Source organism: Lonchura striata, chromosome Z (genome assembly GCF_050655825.1).
Source record: "Lonchura striata isolate lonStrDom1 chromosome Z, ASM5065582v1, whole genome shotgun sequence".
Taxonomy (NCBI): Eukaryota; Metazoa; Chordata; class Aves; order Passeriformes; family Estrildidae; genus Lonchura; species Lonchura striata.
The window spans coordinates 59,104,375-59,123,161 of NC_140740.1; the positions used below are offsets into that span (position 1 = coordinate 59,104,375).

The 18,787-nt window shown below is 36.1% G+C and overlaps 1 protein-coding gene and 1 long non-coding RNA gene across 8 annotated transcripts in view; one reads left to right on the forward strand and one right to left on the reverse strand.

Moving 5' to 3' along the window:
- RNF180 (ring finger protein 180) overlaps positions 1-12,926 on the forward strand; it is a 69,589-nt gene extending 56,663 nt beyond the window's left edge. For 4 of the 5 annotated variants that reach the window (XM_085567756.1, XM_021534372.4, XM_085567758.1 and 1 more), the window contains one exon: positions 9,806-12,926. In XM_085567756.1, the coding sequence (XP_085423882.1) occupies positions 9,806-10,008 (203 nt within the window). In that variant the 3' untranslated portion in view covers positions 10,009-12,926. The remainder of the gene's footprint in view (positions 1-9,805) is intronic. The other variant, XM_085567757.1, reaches the window with a different exon arrangement.
- Positions 2,964-18,787, reverse strand: part of LOC144248383 (uncharacterized) — a 40,645-nt gene continuing 24,821 nt past the window's right edge. For 2 of the 3 annotated variants that reach the window (XR_013341721.2, XR_014951594.1), the window contains one exon: positions 2,964-15,758. This is a non-coding gene — a long non-coding RNA (uncharacterized LOC144248383). The remainder of the gene's footprint in view (positions 15,759-18,787) is intronic. The other variant, XR_014951595.1, reaches the window with a different exon arrangement.

Consider the following 18,787-nt stretch of genomic DNA (forward strand, 5'->3'; position numbering starts at 1 on the left):
TTCAAGTAATGACAGATTCTTGTTCCTGTTAAACTCAAAGATACCACATTTGTCTGCGAAGATCCTGGAAATGCAAGTCCCTGGGAAAAAGTGTTGCAATATGCTTGCCTTGTTCGTACTTTTTTTCAATCCCAGCCAATTCCTCATAGTTTGACTTGTCAGGGAAAGAATTATAGGGTAGGAAGACCATTAGACTACTCAGTATGCCTGTTTTATAAGGTGTTCTATAGTTTGATAAAATAGTGCCTTCCATTACAGTTTTACTTAAGCCATCATAAATAAGTTTTATTTTATTTATTTATTAAATAAGATCACATAAATATTTACTATTTGCTCTCTAGAGACAACTGAAAACAATACATAATCTTAGTTTAACCATGTTAGGTATAGTTTGAATTATTAATTTTTTGAAATGTTACTCTTTCATTACAGAATTTGTTCAGAGCATAAAATATCTCTTGATATTACTATTTATGTTTTGTGTAAAATTCTGCTGTGATTAGTTCAGGTTCAGATTGGTCTCTGTGAACAAGTGAAAGAAAAGATGCCTTTTTTCTTCACCAATGACAGGAATTAGCAAGTGTTTTTTATGTGTTTTAGTGGAAGTGAGGCATATCCTTGCCAACTACACCAAGAAGTATAGGGAATAGGGAAAAAAAAGTTATATTATATTCTTAATTAGCTATTGGTTGTTAACTATAGCTGTTAACTGTTATGTTTAATAAGTTTTATGTTGTGCATTCTTCCCCAGCACTAAAATGCACTGCCTAGGAGAGCAGTTTGTACTTATGTAGCCACTAAAGAGTTTCAACTCTGCTAGTGTAAATACATCTTAACACAACAGTTAAGTTTGCCTGGTGTTCAGTCCATTTATTTGATACCTCACAGAAACTCTGCTTGCTATAAAAACAATAATTTGTGATTGATAATAGATGGTAGATGTATCAGTTGGTTTCATCACTGTCAGTGAGTTGATAGGGAAGAAAGAAGGACAACCATGTACAGTGTTTTTCCTGCCTAACATGCCTGTGATTACAACTTTGTACACCTGTACCAGTGACAGATAACGCTGTGCCCATTCCAAATTTGGACATAAACATAAGTTCACTTTGATCCTGGAGTATTTATTGGACAGAAACCTGACAAGATTTTTGGAAGAATGTGGTGCTTGCACAGCATAACTGTAAAAAGCGAGGCAATACAGAATTATGGAGACCCTACAAAGTGAAAACAAAAGCTGACATTTAAATTTGATGAAGGACAAGAGAGGAACCATGAAAGCACTCAAGGTGATGTGTGAGAATAATAAGCAAGAAAAGGTGATCATATTTTAATTAGTTCAGAACCAGACTAGGCATACCTTCTTAAAGAAGCCAGAAATGTGCAAACAGCAGAGCAAATTCAGGAGCTTTGGTGAATATACTTACTGAGTCGATAAATGGCATCAGAAAAAATCAGAGGTAACAACCCTTACACATTTAATCAAGAATTAAAGGAAGGACTTTTTAACAGTTCATAAACCTTTTCATTTTTTTTTCAAATAACTTCTTTCTGCTTAACTTTTTAATAACCCTGCTTTGTGAAAATTCATTTTTAATTTTATGTTGAACAACTATGAAGACTTTTTAGACAGCTCTTTCCATTAAGTCTTGGCTAACTTCCTAAAAACTGGTTAAGTACTGTCAGCAGCAGATAACTTTCAGTTCAGAAAAACTGTGTCAGCTTTCTAAAGATACAATCTTGTACTTTGGATTTTTCATTATCTGGAAGAACATTTCTTTTGTTTGCTCAGATGGGAGATAGGAATTTTGGGCATTGACACTAGCTAAGGCTGAACGTGCCTTTTTTAAAAACTGCCATGGGTCCAAGATAAGTCATTCACCAGTTTCTCTAGAGAAATTTAGGGACTCATGTTGCCAGATTTGCAAATAAGCTGGAAGTTCTGTGTAAATGCACAGACCCATGTCTTACAGAGGGGTGTGGTGCAGCTTGCCTATTATGTGTATTCCCTCTGATCTCTGCTGTCACACTGTCCCTGTCTTAAGAGAAGTAGGGCCAATTAATTTTTTTTTTTTTTAAGAAAGTATTTACATTACTATTATCTACTGTTATCACGAACACTGGCTTAAAACATTAAAGCTTTAAGCACTGAAAGGGTTTTAACAGTAGTTACAAAACTCTGCAAAGTTTTTTGTTAAATCATCATTTGTATTAAACATTATGTTTTGAAAAAATACAGCAATCATGCAGGTCATAAAATAAGAATCCAGAGAGAATTAAGCAGCATGCCAAGCAGCATACAATTATGCACTCACAGCAAAGACATGAAACAATATGACATATCTTTTAATGCTATTCTATACTTATTCATTCATCTCTTATTATACAAGTCTACTTATAAATATCAATAGTGTTTGCCTCTCTATATATTGTGAAGTAGCAGTCTGTACAAACAGAGCCCAAAGGGATATAAGTACTTAGTGAGGGAAGAAGTAAACTAGAGGGAGCCGATGCCATTGCAGCAATATGACACAAACAGGGGAAGGCTTTTGTGACAATAACTTAGCAAGAGTTACTGGCAGCTGAAATACAGTATTTGGTTGTCTGGGAAAATGACAAATACAACATGATGTACAGAAATGTTCAGTGGTAAAATGTAGGAACAGCAGGAGAGAGATGAATGATGTTGATGGTGAGTAAGAGGTTAGACAGAATAGAAGTGAAACAGAGAGTAGATTAAAAATAAGATTAAAACTCCTTAATTTAGAATATTCTGAATACTTTTAAAAATTATTTTTTCATATAGATTATTGATGAAAATACCACAGAAAGTTAAATACCTCAAGGTGGTATTTGAAATTCCCTGGTTTTCATTGTCAGCATTGTCATGGCAAACAGAGAAATTGTCCATGTTAAATTAGCTTATTTACAATTTACACACAAGGATACACAATTATACACAATTTACACACATACAATTTATTCACAAGGAAACGTGAACAAAAGTCATTACAACTTAAAGGCAAATATATGAAAATTATCATAACTGTAATTTGTATGTCATCAATATACATGTACAAGTCTTACCTTTGAAATCAAAGCAACATATTTTATGGTCTAGAATGTATGAAACATATGCACTTAGGTATCTATGACATGCATGAGACCATGCAGCTTCATTCCTCGATATCAGTCCTCAGCTGTTACATAATATTCTGACTGTTTGGTACTTTTTGCATTATGACTTGGAGGAAGAAAGAAAAAGCAAACAGGTAATTCACCTAGTTACTTAAAAAAAAAAAGATCTGATTGCTGACTATCTTCCAAAATTCCTTCAAGTCTTCCAAAGTCAAGTGACTTTTACATTGTGACATGTGGATTAATTATTCCCATTTTAGTACTTATCCTAGCAGTTAAGCTAGCCAAGTGGCTTCTATTTGTGAGCATTGATAATTATAGAATCATCATAGATGATTATGTTTTCTGTGATAATAATCACAGGCTGAGCATGTTTTCTAAGGTCATTATGCCCTCCCACAGTCCTCTCATTTCTTGATTCCTTTATTTTCAGGAAAATAAACAATACAGAAATTATGAATTGTTCTATTTTTTCTTTGAATTTGTGAGAGGAACTGTACAGTTCCTGAATAATTCTCATACAATTCGTAAATATATTTCTTATTTAATAAATGAGTGAGATATTTAATTATGCAGGATAGCCAATGTAAAATGTGTATGCATGCATTTAAGGTGGCTTTATGGATTTTGGCCTTAACTGTCAAACTTCTTCCTTTTCTTTTCTCACCATCTGCTTATTTTTCACAATATACAAGCTAGCCTCATGGGTTCATATTTTAATTGGTAAAAGCTGAATTATTTAGCTATAAAATAGCAGGAGGTAACTGTCTTCAGACTTTTTATTTCTTTATTTGCTTAGTATTCTGAACATCATTGTTAACTGGTAAAGAGGTGCTATATTTTTTCTTAGAATTCAAACTAATAATAGGAATGTGCAGAAAACTTCACTTATAAATAATTCTCAGTGATACCTAACAAGATATATTTGAATGGAAAATTATATTTATTTCCACTCTAGAGTAAAACCGTCAAATTTCTTTGTCAAGTGAAAATAATTGTAATTGTGATGGAATGCAACTTACAGTATTTCACAGAGGAAAAAGTTCAAATGACAAGTTGGCACTCTGTCCTAAAGGCCTAAGAGATGTTAATTTAAGGGATTGACCAAAAATGATACAAAGAAATGCTAAATTCAAGTATGGCTTTTATGTATTGATTTGTAGCTAATAACCTTAAAATTCTGGGTTTATTTTGTTTGCACACCTCTGTAGAAAAACTCCAAGATTATCTACCAAAAAAATTGTATTTATAATTATGAAATGATATGGGAAGTTAGAGCTGTATGAAATAAATATTTTTTAAGAACTGTCATTGTTACAGGAACTTCTATTAATTGTTTTGGTTGGGGTTTTTCATCCTTTCCATTTTGTATATTTCTGGTTCATTTTGGTATATTCTCTTCTCAGATCCATGAAGGATTTATAAACTTTTAAGAGAGGGGAAACTATTCTTAGATATAAATGCCAATAGTTTTGCTAATACCAGACAGTAAGAAGCTTTTTTTGCCTGGTGCTTTATTCTGTAGGACTGAAGTTTTTACAAGCCTTTTATTTTGACAAATGAAATGTATGTCCGTGACACTTCCACATTTTGGGATTTCTGCATAGTTTTTTCCATAGCATGTTGTTCTTTTTTTCATGTTAAATGTCTCATGAAAGTCACAAAGCAGACATCTGGCTGCCACAGTGGTTCCCAACTCTGCCTTATGGAAAGGAGTGTCCCTTATGGAATCAAGTCTTGTGTTCCATATGAAAGGCTTCAGGACATGGCATTTTCAGATTTTCACGGTAACTGATTGCTTATCTAGACTCTTCTAGACTCTTTTAGATATAATTCTTTGACACCTTTATAAAGCAGTTACTGTGTGTTCCTCACTAACCTGAATGCAACTGACTTGTTCATGTGCAGAGGCTATCTGTATCATAGGCACAGTGAGTTCAATAAATCACATTTTAAGCATGCACAAATTACTGCTTAAACACAGTTAGCCTCCCTGAGACTGTGATAGAATTCAGCACTTAAACCAAAAGCCCAACAAAAGTCTGTAACTGGTAAGACAGACAACATAGTGAATGTAAAAATGGTTTCAGGTAAGGAAATTTTTACATCTTAAATACATTTTACATCCAGGCTTTCTAAAACCCAACAGCTATCAGAAAGTAGGACTTGGATTTTGGAGATGAAAAAGAAGAGATGTTTAGGCTATCTTGTGATAGTGAGAGCCCACAGGTAAAATCAGAAGGGCAAGAGCAGAGGAGTATGCAAAGGAAGCAGAGAGAAATTGAGAGGAAGATAAGAGCAGGATAGTGAGGGAGGTGTGGAAAGATGATTTTGCTGTGGAAAAGGCCTTGGAAGGTGATAGTAGAAGTTTTAACAAAGGAAAGTTGGATGTTCTGATAGGCATCCTGGAGAAGGAGTTTGTAATTTGATATGGCTCTGTAGAAAAAAGGATTTCTGAGACAATAGGTGTGTGGAGCTGACATACTGAGGCAAGAGGGTGGTGTGGTTCAAGCTCTTAATGTGGAAGAAGTGGATCACTGGATCTGAGAAGGATGGTGGCTGAATCGAATAGCCTTAGTTTGGGGAAGGTACTGGATTCTTTGTGAACTTGAGTTATAGTGGAGAGCTTGAGACTGAGGTAGAGCTTGGGGGACGAGATGAGAAGTCAATGGGACGTGCCTGCAGTCATTCACACAGGATAAGTGCTGTTCTCTCATAAACCTTTCTGGCAATATATGATTCTTCTTTATTGCAAATACAAGTCTCACAGCTCATCCTAACTAAAAAATCTTGAAATGTAGATATTACATCAGCATAACCAAAATATAATGCCTTTTGATGTGCATTTGGGAGAAAGCTGGCATTTATGCAAAAAGTTTGGGATGATACCTCATTTGTCAAAGCATGAAAGCAACATAAAAACACCTGAATACCTGAAAAATTATAGAATACTTGGAAATTTTGAATTTTTTTTTCCTCCATGCTGTTGTCAAGTCTGCAGGTGACAACAAATTGGTAGATTCAGTGGTGGGGCTGCTATTCAGACAGAACAAGAAGTTGGCGAAATGCAGGTGCTCCATCAGACAAAGACCCTTTTGCCAGGCACCTAAAAAGGAAAACAGAACCAAGTAGGAGATGGAAAATACAGTGTAAAAGACCACATAGCAAGTCAAACTGAAACCTTGTCAGAATGACACAGTGGTCTGTGTCTGTAGTTCAGAATATTCATATGTCATTTGAGAAAGTGACACGTATACACCTGGTAAAATGTATAGTGATATTAAATTATTCACTTCAGTAATGATAGTAAATATGAACTTGTCAGCTAATAGTTCTTTTGATCAGTGACCTGAAGGAAGTAACAGAATACATTTTCATCAGGCCTGCAGAGAACAGCAAAGTTAAGGACAGATTGATAGACTCAGCACATGGGCATCCTAATGGAGAGCAAGCTGTGCATGAGCTGGAAGTGTGCCCTGGCAGCAAAGAAGGCCAGCAGCATCTGGGACTTTGTGAACAGGAGTATGATGTATGAAGCTTTTATCCCCTACTGCTCAACACACCATGTGGAGGCAACACCACATCTAAAATCCTGCAGTTTTGCCTGCCTCCCTTGTACAGGGGAGACTGGAACAGGTTTAGCAGAGCGACCCAGGTTCAGCTGGGATGCTCAGAGGCCTGGAGAACCTGACTTGGAAGAAGAGGCTGAGAGAAATGGCTTCTTCAGTCTGGGGAAGGGTAGGCTTTGGGGAGGATCTCCCGTCAACCTTATCATACCTATAAGGAGACCGCCAGGGGGACAGACCACCTGTTCACTGTGGTGTGTGGCAAGAGGATGAACATTAAGGCATATGAAAAGTTCAGATTGCAAGTAAGGAAAACACTTTCACTATGAGGGACAGTCAGGTGGTGGAGCAGGTGTACACAGAGGCATTATGCATAATATTCACTGTGATGTGCTGTAAATTTGCTATTGCCATTTAAAAAAAGACTTTTTTTTTTATTTTATATTGGATAATACTGGGATTAATTTTCTGAAATTTATACTATATTGATATATATTTATATTATATTGGAAATATATATGTATTCTGAAATTTATATTATATCGGATAATACTGGGATTATTTTTCTGAAAACATTTCATGCACAGTCAAAGTAAAAAGGTAAGCAGGAATCATAACAAAATATTATGTCATTGTCTAGATTTGTGGTGATCCCACAACTCAAATTTTGCATATAATTCTAGAGAAAGATAAAGGAGGGTGAAGCATAATGTGGAAAGGATAGTCTGAAGTTTAGAAGCTTTTTCCATACAAAGGAAATTCAAAAGTTCTTTTGTTTGGAAAGAATATTAGAGAAAACAGATACAAGAGGTCTGTAAAATTATGAATGGCATAAAGATGTTGTAGGAAAGATTAGTCACTATCTCTCAGAGGCATTCTTGCATTAGCAATTATATCAGCCATAATGCAGCACAGAAATTTATGCTGTGAGGTCAAATGTCCACATTTGCATGTGAGACAACTTGCAGTCCCGAGGGCTAAATGCCCATTAGTGGTTGAAGCATATTACTGGAACATTTCTGTGATCTTAGAGCTCATCTTCTGTTTCTAGTTTTACCTGAAAGGAAAACACTTTATTTATTCCACCAAGGGACACAAAGTGCAGTAAAAGGAGTAAATGTGAGATCTGGTTCAAAAGCATGCAGGGACACATGCAATGCTGTTTTAACACATTGTTCTGAAAACAGCTTCCAAAGGTCTAGCACACTAAGCTGCCAGGTGCTGCAAGGGCACATATGGGAAGGTCTCAGTCTATACTTGCATTTTTTCTCACAGTCTTTCAATAGCTCTTATCCACTGCAGAAAGAAGAGACTGTGCCAAAATTATACTTTGGTATATCTGATAACCTCAGAACACTTGTTCATATATAATTTAATTTTACATGAATACTTATAATGTAAATGGCTATTGTGGCTTGCATATTATTCATTTAGGGACATTTTTAGAGTAAACCTTTCTATCTGATACCTTCTATTTTCAAGTTTTAAAAAAAGTAGGTCAATTTATAAAATTGGGAGGATATTTAAATTTTTTTTGGGTTTTTTGTTTGGTTTTTTTTGTGTGTGTTTTTCTAGTTCTTCAACAGAAGGTTGCAAAGTGCAACAGATGTGCCTACTGATGCTTACTGAAAATCCTTTCTGGTTTGCACACTTTGGTGCATATAAAAGTGTGATTTAGACACAATAGTGTTTTTGTTATCTAGCAACAGGTTCCCACTAACAGTCTGCCAGACTCTGCCAGCACTGTGCATGCACATTCATGTGACTTGAGTAGAAGTTCTTGGTCAGAGTATAGCAACATGTGAAAGAAAGTTAAATAAAATATAATTTTTCACATTTGCATGCCCATGCATTAATTATTTGGGGACTGAAGTAATGTATGATAGGATTCTTTTTAAGAAATAGAAAATACATTATACGGTGTTTGATGCTTCTTCAGGTCTTCTGTTTCATAGTTCAAACCCCTACTCCATGTTGCTGTTCACTTTTTGAGGGACTCTACAACTCTCAGCTTTTGTCTGCAGATGGTTAAACAACATGGTTTACTTCCACTCTATCTGGAGATACAGAAGGTTATTTTTGTTGTCATTTATTAAAGAATACAGAATGCATCATAAAAATTGCTCATTACATGAAAATAGATCAAAAATCCAGAGTACAACTGTCCTTTATCAGAATGGGACAGATTTTCTGCCTTTGCACCACAGCTTCCAGGCTTTTTCTTTTGTGTCACAGCCTACTGTCTGACACAGCTGCACAGATTCTTCTCTAACCTCATGTCTTGACACAGGGAAGAGGTATGCTTCTACAGGTACTGCTACATGGAGAAGTCTGGAGAACAATGAAGAGGACAGACTTTTTGGCAGGACCCCACATTTAGGCCATCTTGGAGACACAGGATTTTTACTTCCACTTGACTTGTTTTCACCTGCCTATATATGTTTAAGGTGTTATCAGCATACAAACAGTGATTTAAGAATTTAATTTTAACCTGATATGCATTATAGTAAACATAATGAACATCATATTAGAGCAAGCACAATTTATTTAGAAGACACTTTTAAGAAAGAATGACAGATTCTAGAAACAGGAATTCAAATGTGTATCAGCTGTTGAACTATGTATGTATGTACAAATGTGAATACTTTTGATTACTGAAGAATTCAGATGAGTAGACTTAGGGAACCCAGTTTAGCTACTTACTAAAGAGATTCATTACAGTATATGGAGCCTTTCACTTCTAGATCACTGAGTGAAACTCAGTGAAAGAAGGCACCAAAAGAGAGGTGTACATAGATCTGGATAACATAAGCAGATATCATTACTTTATTATGGTGGAGAATTCCAAATCCAAACAAACATTATTTTCTAGACATGGAACGCAATTACTTTTTAAGGAACACAGTGTTACTTTTTAAATCTTACAAAATCAATTCCAAAGATAGCTTCTTGTTCCACAAAGTGATGAAACTTAGCAGTGAGGTGTGAGATTTCCTGCTTGTATTTGTCTTTTTGATAACTGGAGGAAGGAGTGTTAACTTTTTTTGCCAGTCAATCTGGTTCCTTTTAAAAAGATTTTTATCTCCTAGTTGTTTTTTCAGCAGGTTTTCGAAGGCACTCAACTACTGTAACAAGGAGGCATTTCCCACATGCTGCTCACAGGATGGATTATATGGACTTCGAGGATGATAGCTGTGGATGGCGGTTTGATATGGACATGGTGATCATCTACATTTATTCACTCAACTGGATAATAGGATTTATTGTTTTCTGTTTCCTTTGTTATTTCTTTTTCCCTCTTTAGGCTGTAGAAGTAACAGTTAAGGAAAATGACAGCCATGTGAACAAAAAAATTGTGAATAGAAAAATATTGGAAAAAGGTAAAATGTTGGATACTGCATTTTTATAATTCAGAATTGGAATAGACTTCATCAAGCATGCTGTGAAGCTGTTCAATACTTCTGCTATATGTGACAAAGTACTTGAGTTTGGTTACTGATGTAATGTGAAATCCACATCATAGTTCATTCAGTATGAGTTTTGCCTTTGGGAGATTTTGATGGGAAAAGAATTTACCCCTAATTTGTAAAATTATTACTCTGTAGAAGTACTCCTAGTTTTTAGCGGGGATTGGTGTATTATGAAGAATGTAATCTATAGAATCATTTGGGAGTGTTGACACACTTCACTCACTCATTGGTGCTTCAATTCCTCATACATAAAAACTATAAAGAAGCTTCCCATTTTCACTCATATCTTTTGGGAGCAGGAGCAGTCCTGTACCATGCATTATGTAGACATTCATCAGCGGTATTTCAGTGCCATGATCCAAATCCTGGAAAATTTTGACAACTCATAGACCTGTCAGCATTCCACTGTGATATTTTGAGCCTATTAACCAAAAAGAAAAATTACACTGCAGTGTGCTGCCAGTTCATCTTTTCAGCAGAGAGCAATAAAAAAGAATCAGCTAACGACCACAAGTTCTGCACAATAAGAGGACCATTTTTGTGCAGATTCACAGTGTAGCACCATACCTTTTTTACCTATTCAGATGAGTGTGTTTGGATCTAGCAAGACTAATGGAGGGCAACCAGCAGGCCTGCCAGCTATGATGCTGTGAAACACTGACCCAAATAAATACTGGAGACAGAAGCATTCTGCAGTGGAAGAAATCAGTATCATTATTAAATCGCTGTAAAAATTGAGGATACTTTTAAATGTGGGCTCTCTGGGACTTTATGTCTCATGGAAGGGTACATAACAGGGCACAGTATTTATTTGCACCTTTCTTATGAAACTATTCTAAAGCACTTTATAGTTATTCTATATATGGATTCATGAGTTATAGTACCAAACTGCAGCCAGTTCAACAATCGTTCCAGACTTGCTGCTTTACACGGTATTTTCAAGTGAAAGAGCATCTATTAAATTATAGTAAAAGATACTATAAATTAATATGGGATTTGGTTCTGAAGAATGGCACAAAGTAGTTTACAGCTTTACTTTTCAGGGAGGTACAAGGAAGTTTTTATTTCTAATGGCATAAATCTTCAAAGTACACTGTACTTTCATCTAGAAAAGCATGTGAGTGTATGTATATTGTCCCTCTAGTATCAGAATTTGTGTGGGAGACCTGTGGTTTTTCAGTAGGTTGTGTACTCCCCTGTTCTAGCAGAGAACAAGGAGAAATGTGTTCTGGAAAGTGCCATCTGCCAAATGTGTTGGAATGAAATCAGAATTTTATTAAGCATGATCTTATATTCCTTTACTGCAACACCTCCAGCCTCTTACAGTTATGAAGGGATCAGGATCAGAAACTTTTACGTAATCTGAAAATCAGCAGTAAATCAACTACTAATACTTAGTCTTCTAATGGGCTGCATTAAAAAAGTATTTTCAAGAACATATAAGTAGAATTTAAAATTACAACTATAACTACAATGATTAGACTAAATAATCTGTCTTCTTTTTTTAATATATTCAAATGTAAAGAGATGTAAGAACTGAAATTCAGCATCACCACATACTTGTGGCTTTGACAAAAACACATTTTTGTAATAAGAATAATCCATTCAGTTACTTTGTCTCTGCCTAAAAGTGACTGGCTCTATTATTAGTGGCATTAAGCATAATGTTTTAAAAGCTTTAAGGCTGTAATAAAACATTCGGTGGAAGTATTTTAAAAACTAGCGGGTATAAGTCATAGACTCCTATTTGGCTACATGCAGATGTGTGGGTGTGTATGATAAAATATTATCCATAAATTTAAACAGCTCTCTCATATATGCCAAGACTGCCATTCTAACTGCAATTTTTGTTTGCCTCTCTAAACTTCTGAAATTACTGCTCATATGTCAGAAAAGGGAAGGACCAACTCCCTGTTAAGAAAAAATTGCTTCTATATTTTGATTTCAAAAAACCTAAAATAAAAAAATTGTCATGAAAAATTACTGTAAGTGACATAGTCTAAAATTCCAGTAATAATGTTATTTAAATTTTTTTAACCAGGTTGTCTGGTAAAGAAATATCTTTCAGTAAATATTCAAATTATATTGAGACATAAGAAATGTAATATAGAAGCTAACTAGTTATATAAGAAAAGTTTCATCATGTTTAATAGCATGGTTTTATTTGAAAAAAGGACCACAAAGAAAAGTAAAAACACAATATAATATTGGCCTTTTTTGTAAATTTTCAAGAAGAATTTATGACTGAGAGAGACATTTTTCTAAAGCTAGTAGGACTCACAATTTTGCAGGACATTTCAAATTGTTTAACTTTACGTTTCTTCTAGGCCTAAACTGTTTATTGAGCAATATTGTTTTATTTTATATGGGTTGTTATTAATTCCAGAGAAATATTATTCTTAAATTATTAAAAATGTACATTTTGAAGACTACTCCAACTCTGAGAGATCAATCCTCCATAGGAAAACACCTAAGAGGTATAGAGTGGAGATGCACATTTTTTGTCATATATTGGGGTTTTTTTACATACATACTTTTTTAAAAATGCAGAAACAGTTTAAAGGCTCAAATTTGGTTTTCCTTTAAGTCTGCTGTAAAATGCTGTTAATAGCTCTTGGAGCAAGAGCAGGTCCTTTGTAAGCTGTTTTCTGGTTAAATTTATCCTGATCAGCAAGCTTGTATCTCTTATATCATAGTATTAAAATGTTTACAATAAAATTTGAGTTGTTTTTAATATTTTGTAGTCATTTCACTAGATTTTGCTTGGTGGAATTATTTCTTTTCATTCATTGTATTCTGTGATGTCTCTTTTGTTTCTGCTTGGTGCAGCAAAGATTTGCTGATTTTTTTACTACTGGGATTAACTTATTTTATATTAGCAGCCTTTTACTTGTTTCAGTATTTTCCAGACAGCTTTTGTCAGCATCACCTGGGGGCATGGTCTGGATCTTAGCATATTCTGATAATGAAGAATTCTCAGTACCGGTGCAGTTAGTGAAGACCATTTAGCTGTTGAAGACAGCAGAAATCCAGGACAAGACTTAGGTATCACTTTTACAGGCAAGGGAGCTTCATGCCTACTCAGAAGTGTGTGAGCTTTTTTGTCAACCAATGGGTATGTTTGTAGCTCCCTTACCTGCCAAAGGTTGAATCATCTTGTTTCTCTCATGGGACAATTCTGAAGAAAATCCAAAACAATAGCTGCTCAGGGAGCAGCTGCTGAGAAGCACAACAGAGTCTTTCATGGCTTGTGCCTGTCTACAGAAGCTGAGATCCAAGTTAAGTTTTTTCCAGTATTCTACACACACACCTCGTGTTTGTATCACATGTCAACAACAGCCTCAGTTTATGATACTGTGATGGAAAAGAAGGAAGAGCCAGAGTTTAGGTGGGGTTTTTTTGTCATTTTTAGAGAAAATGATTGCTGATATGAAAGTCTGGGAGTAAGATTATTTATTGTAGCTATCATCTGACAAGTAACTGTCTTCATGTTGTGTAGTATTGCTTTTTTGGATGTGTTTTCAGTATATTTTGTTCTTTGCAATCCTGACAACATTATAACTATGAGATGTGCACTGTCCTCTGGGGAATTCCAGGTCACAGATGAACAGAAAAGAAAGGTAGGACATCAAGAGCATCTCCTGGTGTCCAGCCCCATAACCAGGCAGAGGCTGTGAGGAAAGATGCTTTGGATAGCTCTGGTCTCGACCAAGACACCAAGCTATCCTTAGAGATGCCTTTTATTTAGCAAAAAACTTTTAAGGCAGTCAGTAATAGGATAAGGACTTAAAGATCACAGTCTCCTGTCTCCAACACAGTTACCACAGAAAGACTTTGCCATGAGATAAGCACAGAATGGAGTGACAGAATGGCCTAACTAGGCCTGCAAGATCTAGCTTGTCGATCTGTTATTTTAAAAGTTTTAAAGTTCTTCTAAAAGTTTTCTATACCTTCTAATGTTTACATATTTATACTAGAGTTTCTCACACATGTTCATGTAAATAATAATTGTTTTATATTCTTCTTTGTAGGAAGAGAAAATTGATAAACTGTCAGTTTGACCAGTGTGGTTGGAGAGGTAGCAATTCCATCCTCCAATCCATTGTCACTTTTAAAACTCTATATATCACAAGATCAGAAATAAACTTCCTGTCTTTTCCTTCTTTTACATCTAGCATGAATGTGTGTAAATTATTTTGTGTCATAGTACAACATGTGAAAGAACAGGGTGACACTAGCTAGCACATCCTGGGTAATCCAGACAAAAATTCACACTGCGACAAAGTCTGTAAAGAAGCTGCTGCTCACATGCTTGTCAGTGGTCAAACAAAGATCCTGATCAGCAGGTTATGGGACAACTGGCATCTGCAACCACCAGACCTCGCCCCACAAAAAATTCCTCTGTGGATACCTGAAACGGGCTGTGAATTAAGACACTGTGAGGAATACATGAGACAAGAGAAAGGTGGTACTATTGTCTGAGTGTTATTTCAGGCCTAGGGGGAGGTAAACAAAGCTGGGGAATAAGAATGTATCAGTGAAAATGGCTGAATTTATTTGCCACAAGGAAAGCCAATTTACCAACTATGCTGAAGTCAGCTCAGGCTGGGTAAAAGGTAATTCTGTCAGGCAGAGATTGCAGCCACCAACTGACAAGCCAGAGAAAGACTAAGCATGGGACTAATTAGCTTTACAAGTGAGGGAATTCTTTAACCAATGGAATAAGAGAACTATGTAACCAATGACCATTACTTCCTTTGCTTACAAAAATCTATAAATAATTAAAGGCTTTGAATGATCCCAGAACTCCTACCACCAAGAACTCCTGGGTAAAGAAGGACCAAAAGGACACCTCTGGATCTATGGATAGTGACTATCTGCTGCTCTCTCTCTCTCTTTTTCTTCTCACTCACTCTCCCTCTCTCTTTCACTCTCATTTTCTTGTTAAATAAAATCCATTTGGCATATGGTCCCATTTTCAGCTTAGTTCAGGCCAAGGCTTCTCTCAGTAACAGGATCCATAACAAACAGTGAAGTGGATTTAAAAGTGGCTTGAAGAGCAAGTTCATTATGATGTGATTAGTGGCACAAAGTCTACCTGGAGGCAGGTAGATAGTGGTGTATCCTAGAAAACAAACCTGGGTCCTATCCGGTTCATCATCTTCATTAATGACCTGGGTTTTGGGGCAGAGCCTACCCTCAGCAAGCTGCAGCGGACAAAAGAGGAAGAAGTGGATAATACACCACAAGGCTGTGCTGCTGTCCAGTGGAACTTTGACTGGCTGGAGAAATGGACTGACAGGAACATCATGCTGTTCAACAAGAACAGTCTTGCACCTGGGAACAGCTTCTCCATGCCTCAATACATGCAGAAGGTAACCCAACTGGAAAGCAGCTCTACACAAGGAACCTGAGCGTTCTGGTAGACTTCACACTGAGTACGAGCCAGCAGTCCATCCTTGAGTCAAGAAGGGTAATGGTGTCCCAGATGCATTAGGCAGAGTGTGGCCAGCAGGTCACAGAAGACCCTGTCACTCTGCTCAGCACTGATGAGACCATCTTTAGGGGCCAGTCCTGGGTTGCCCTGTACAAAAGGGATACAGAGTTATTAGTGAGATGCCAGCAAAGGACCACTGAAATGATTAACGGAATGAAGTCTCTCATATATGAGTAATTCTGTAAAGTCGTCACACAAGAATTGACTGTTTGAGGACTAGAATAAGTGATTTCCTCAATAAGGTGTAAACATCTGAGAAGAACATTATGTTTTCCCTTAATAACAAAAGGCAGTACAATGCTGGATAAACTTGACCTACATTTTTGTCCATTTCTGTACTTTTCTGTACATATCCATCTAGAATTAATTACAATTTTCTTTCACTGTTATTTTTATTCAATACAACCAGTCTCTCTTTGGTAACCAGTTAAATCTTTAAGGGGTTATTTTTCTTCCTCCTGATTGATTGAAATCTGTGGTTGTTGCAGTTCTCTGCAGTACTCAGAAGAGTACTAAGGAAAGAATCTCAGAAGGTTTAGTTATATTATTTCCATATTAGTCATCTTAGTGTCAGAAATCCATATGCCAACTTTATATCTAAACTTATTTAAATGTTAAAGTCTAAAATCTAATTTTTTACAGGTAAGGGTTTGAATTCAAATTCCAAACAATACCACCTAATTTTGTCTGTCTCAATTTGTCATTTGCAATATGAGACCTTCCTTCTAAAGTGACCTGATGCACACTTGATGATCACATTTCTCTAAAATTAGTTCTTTAGGATTTCTTATGTGGGGATCCAAAGCCTTAAATATATGTATTAGCAGTGATCTAGATCCCAGCAGAATCAATGAGAGTTGTCACTGTAAAGTCTAGTTTCTCATATACACCTGCAACTGGATTTGTGTCTTACAAAATTTTTATTATTGTAAAACACAATTTGATGGCTTTTCTGGAGTTTTCATAACTTCTTATGAAAGCAAGTTCAAATTTTATATTTACTTACATTTGAGTTCTCTATGACTGAAACTAAACTAAACCTCCTGAGTCTTAAATCTATTAGGATTTCTTTGCTGTGATATAGTCCTGGAAAATAAATACTGTCTGTATAAGTTTAGTAAAATTACTTAGTTAAAAATAACTCAATAATAATCTGTTTAATTTCATACCAAACACCTTCTTTGGTTGAAATATTTCTACATTTCTGATGAGGCACTAAAATGTAGATTTATTTGAAAGTGGTTTCCACCATTACACTCTGGAAGTTTAATCATAAAATGTAATAATGTATAATTGAGGACATTCAATTTTTAACTTGATCATAATTTTTACAGTTTTTTTATTGTTTAAAAAAAGTTCCTAAAAGAAGACTGAGGGTATATATAATCCCATATTTTGGTTCTACTAAAATTATTTTATTACAGACAAATCCTACATGACAAACTTCATCTCTGATGAACACTGCAGAAAATGTCCTGACTAAGCCGACAGATTTGATCAGAGGAACACTTCTGGACAAGTCATCAGACTGACACTGGAAAAAGAAATAGCTCAGGGCTTGCTTCTCAAGGAAAGACTCATCGGGGCAGAGTTATGTAGGAGACCAAATGGATTTCATTGTCCTTTGAGTGCTGTGCCGGGCACTCTCTAGTCTCCCCAGCACTTTGGGGCCCTCAGTGGAGCAGGTGTCCTATAACAAGGCCTCAGGAGTTATACAGGGTATCTGATGGCACACATTGATTTTCCTTTCTGCTACAGTAAAAGGTTCCCCAATATTTCCAGGTTTCTTAAGGTATTTTTGTTCACCTATGACTGCTGAAATGTATCCAAAGAAGACTATGTGCTGTTATTTTTCATTGCTTTCTGTCCTCTGGGGCTGCTCTTCTATTTCAATCTATTTCATCGCTAAGGCATGACGTACTCCTCTCCCAAAATTCTGAACTTATACTCAGGTGGGAATCTTAACCTGACTTATTCTACAGCCTTTAATGAAAGTTGTGACATATATAAGTGGAAGGAAAATATATATAAGCATGACAAAGAGGAACAAAACTCCTTGTTGTACTAGATATAAACAAAACCTCAAGATCTTTTCAAAGAAACTTCTGTGTCCCTGTAAAAAAGATGTAATGAACCAGAGTATGGCTGGTTCTTGCAAGAAAGCAGCCATGAAGGTGTAAAATAGCAGATAAGCAAAGGACAGCAAAGCAACTGCTTCTGGGGAGTTATTGGATATCTGTACTGGGTAGCAGTGCCAGATACTGGATGAATCTGCCCTTCAGCCTGGCTTAGTAAATGCAAAATCAGCACAAGATTATTTTACTGACCACTGCCTAGAAAACAACTGACTGTTCTTTCCGTGTGTGGCTGATAGGAACAGAAGAGTGGCTTAAGAGCTTGTTTGCTCATTGTGTCTGTGAAGAGGAAATCCCTCAAGGTCTTGGTTTAACCTGCCTATACTTGTCACTGCAGGCCCCCCGCCAGGTAATAATTAGCATTGACTCCATAATTGCAGAAGGCTGATTAATTGCTTTATTATATCATCTTACACTATATTGTACTAAAGACACTCAGTAACCCTTACTGCCAGTCCAATACAGCTTTGACCTAATTGGTCAATCAATCCAAACACCATCCAGTGTCCAAATGAGCAATTACCCTCTGGCAAATAAATCTCCATTACACTTTCCACATGTGCACAACTGCAGGTGAAACAAGTGGAGATAAGAATTGTTTCTCATTCTGTCTCTGATTTTCTCACAGCCTTCCCCAGGAAAGTGCCTGGGAAAGTTCATGCCTGCTCTCTGTGGCCATAGAGCTGCTGCCACATATACCTGATCTTCTTAAGGGCTCTTTACACATTGGTCCTTGGTCAGGAAAGTATGCTGCTTTATTCGGGATTGTTCATGATACATGGAAATGTTACTGAAAAGGTCCCACAGGACTGTTCAAAATTTACAGTTTATCTGTTAGCACTTCCTGTAGTATTGTAGCAGCAGTCACTGTCCTGTCTTATCTAGCTAGTTTTATCTAGCCAGTTTTTGAGTTTAAAAAATATTTGGCACCTCAATACTACAGATACATCTCTGGTACTCAGCAGGAATGCTGCCTTCCCT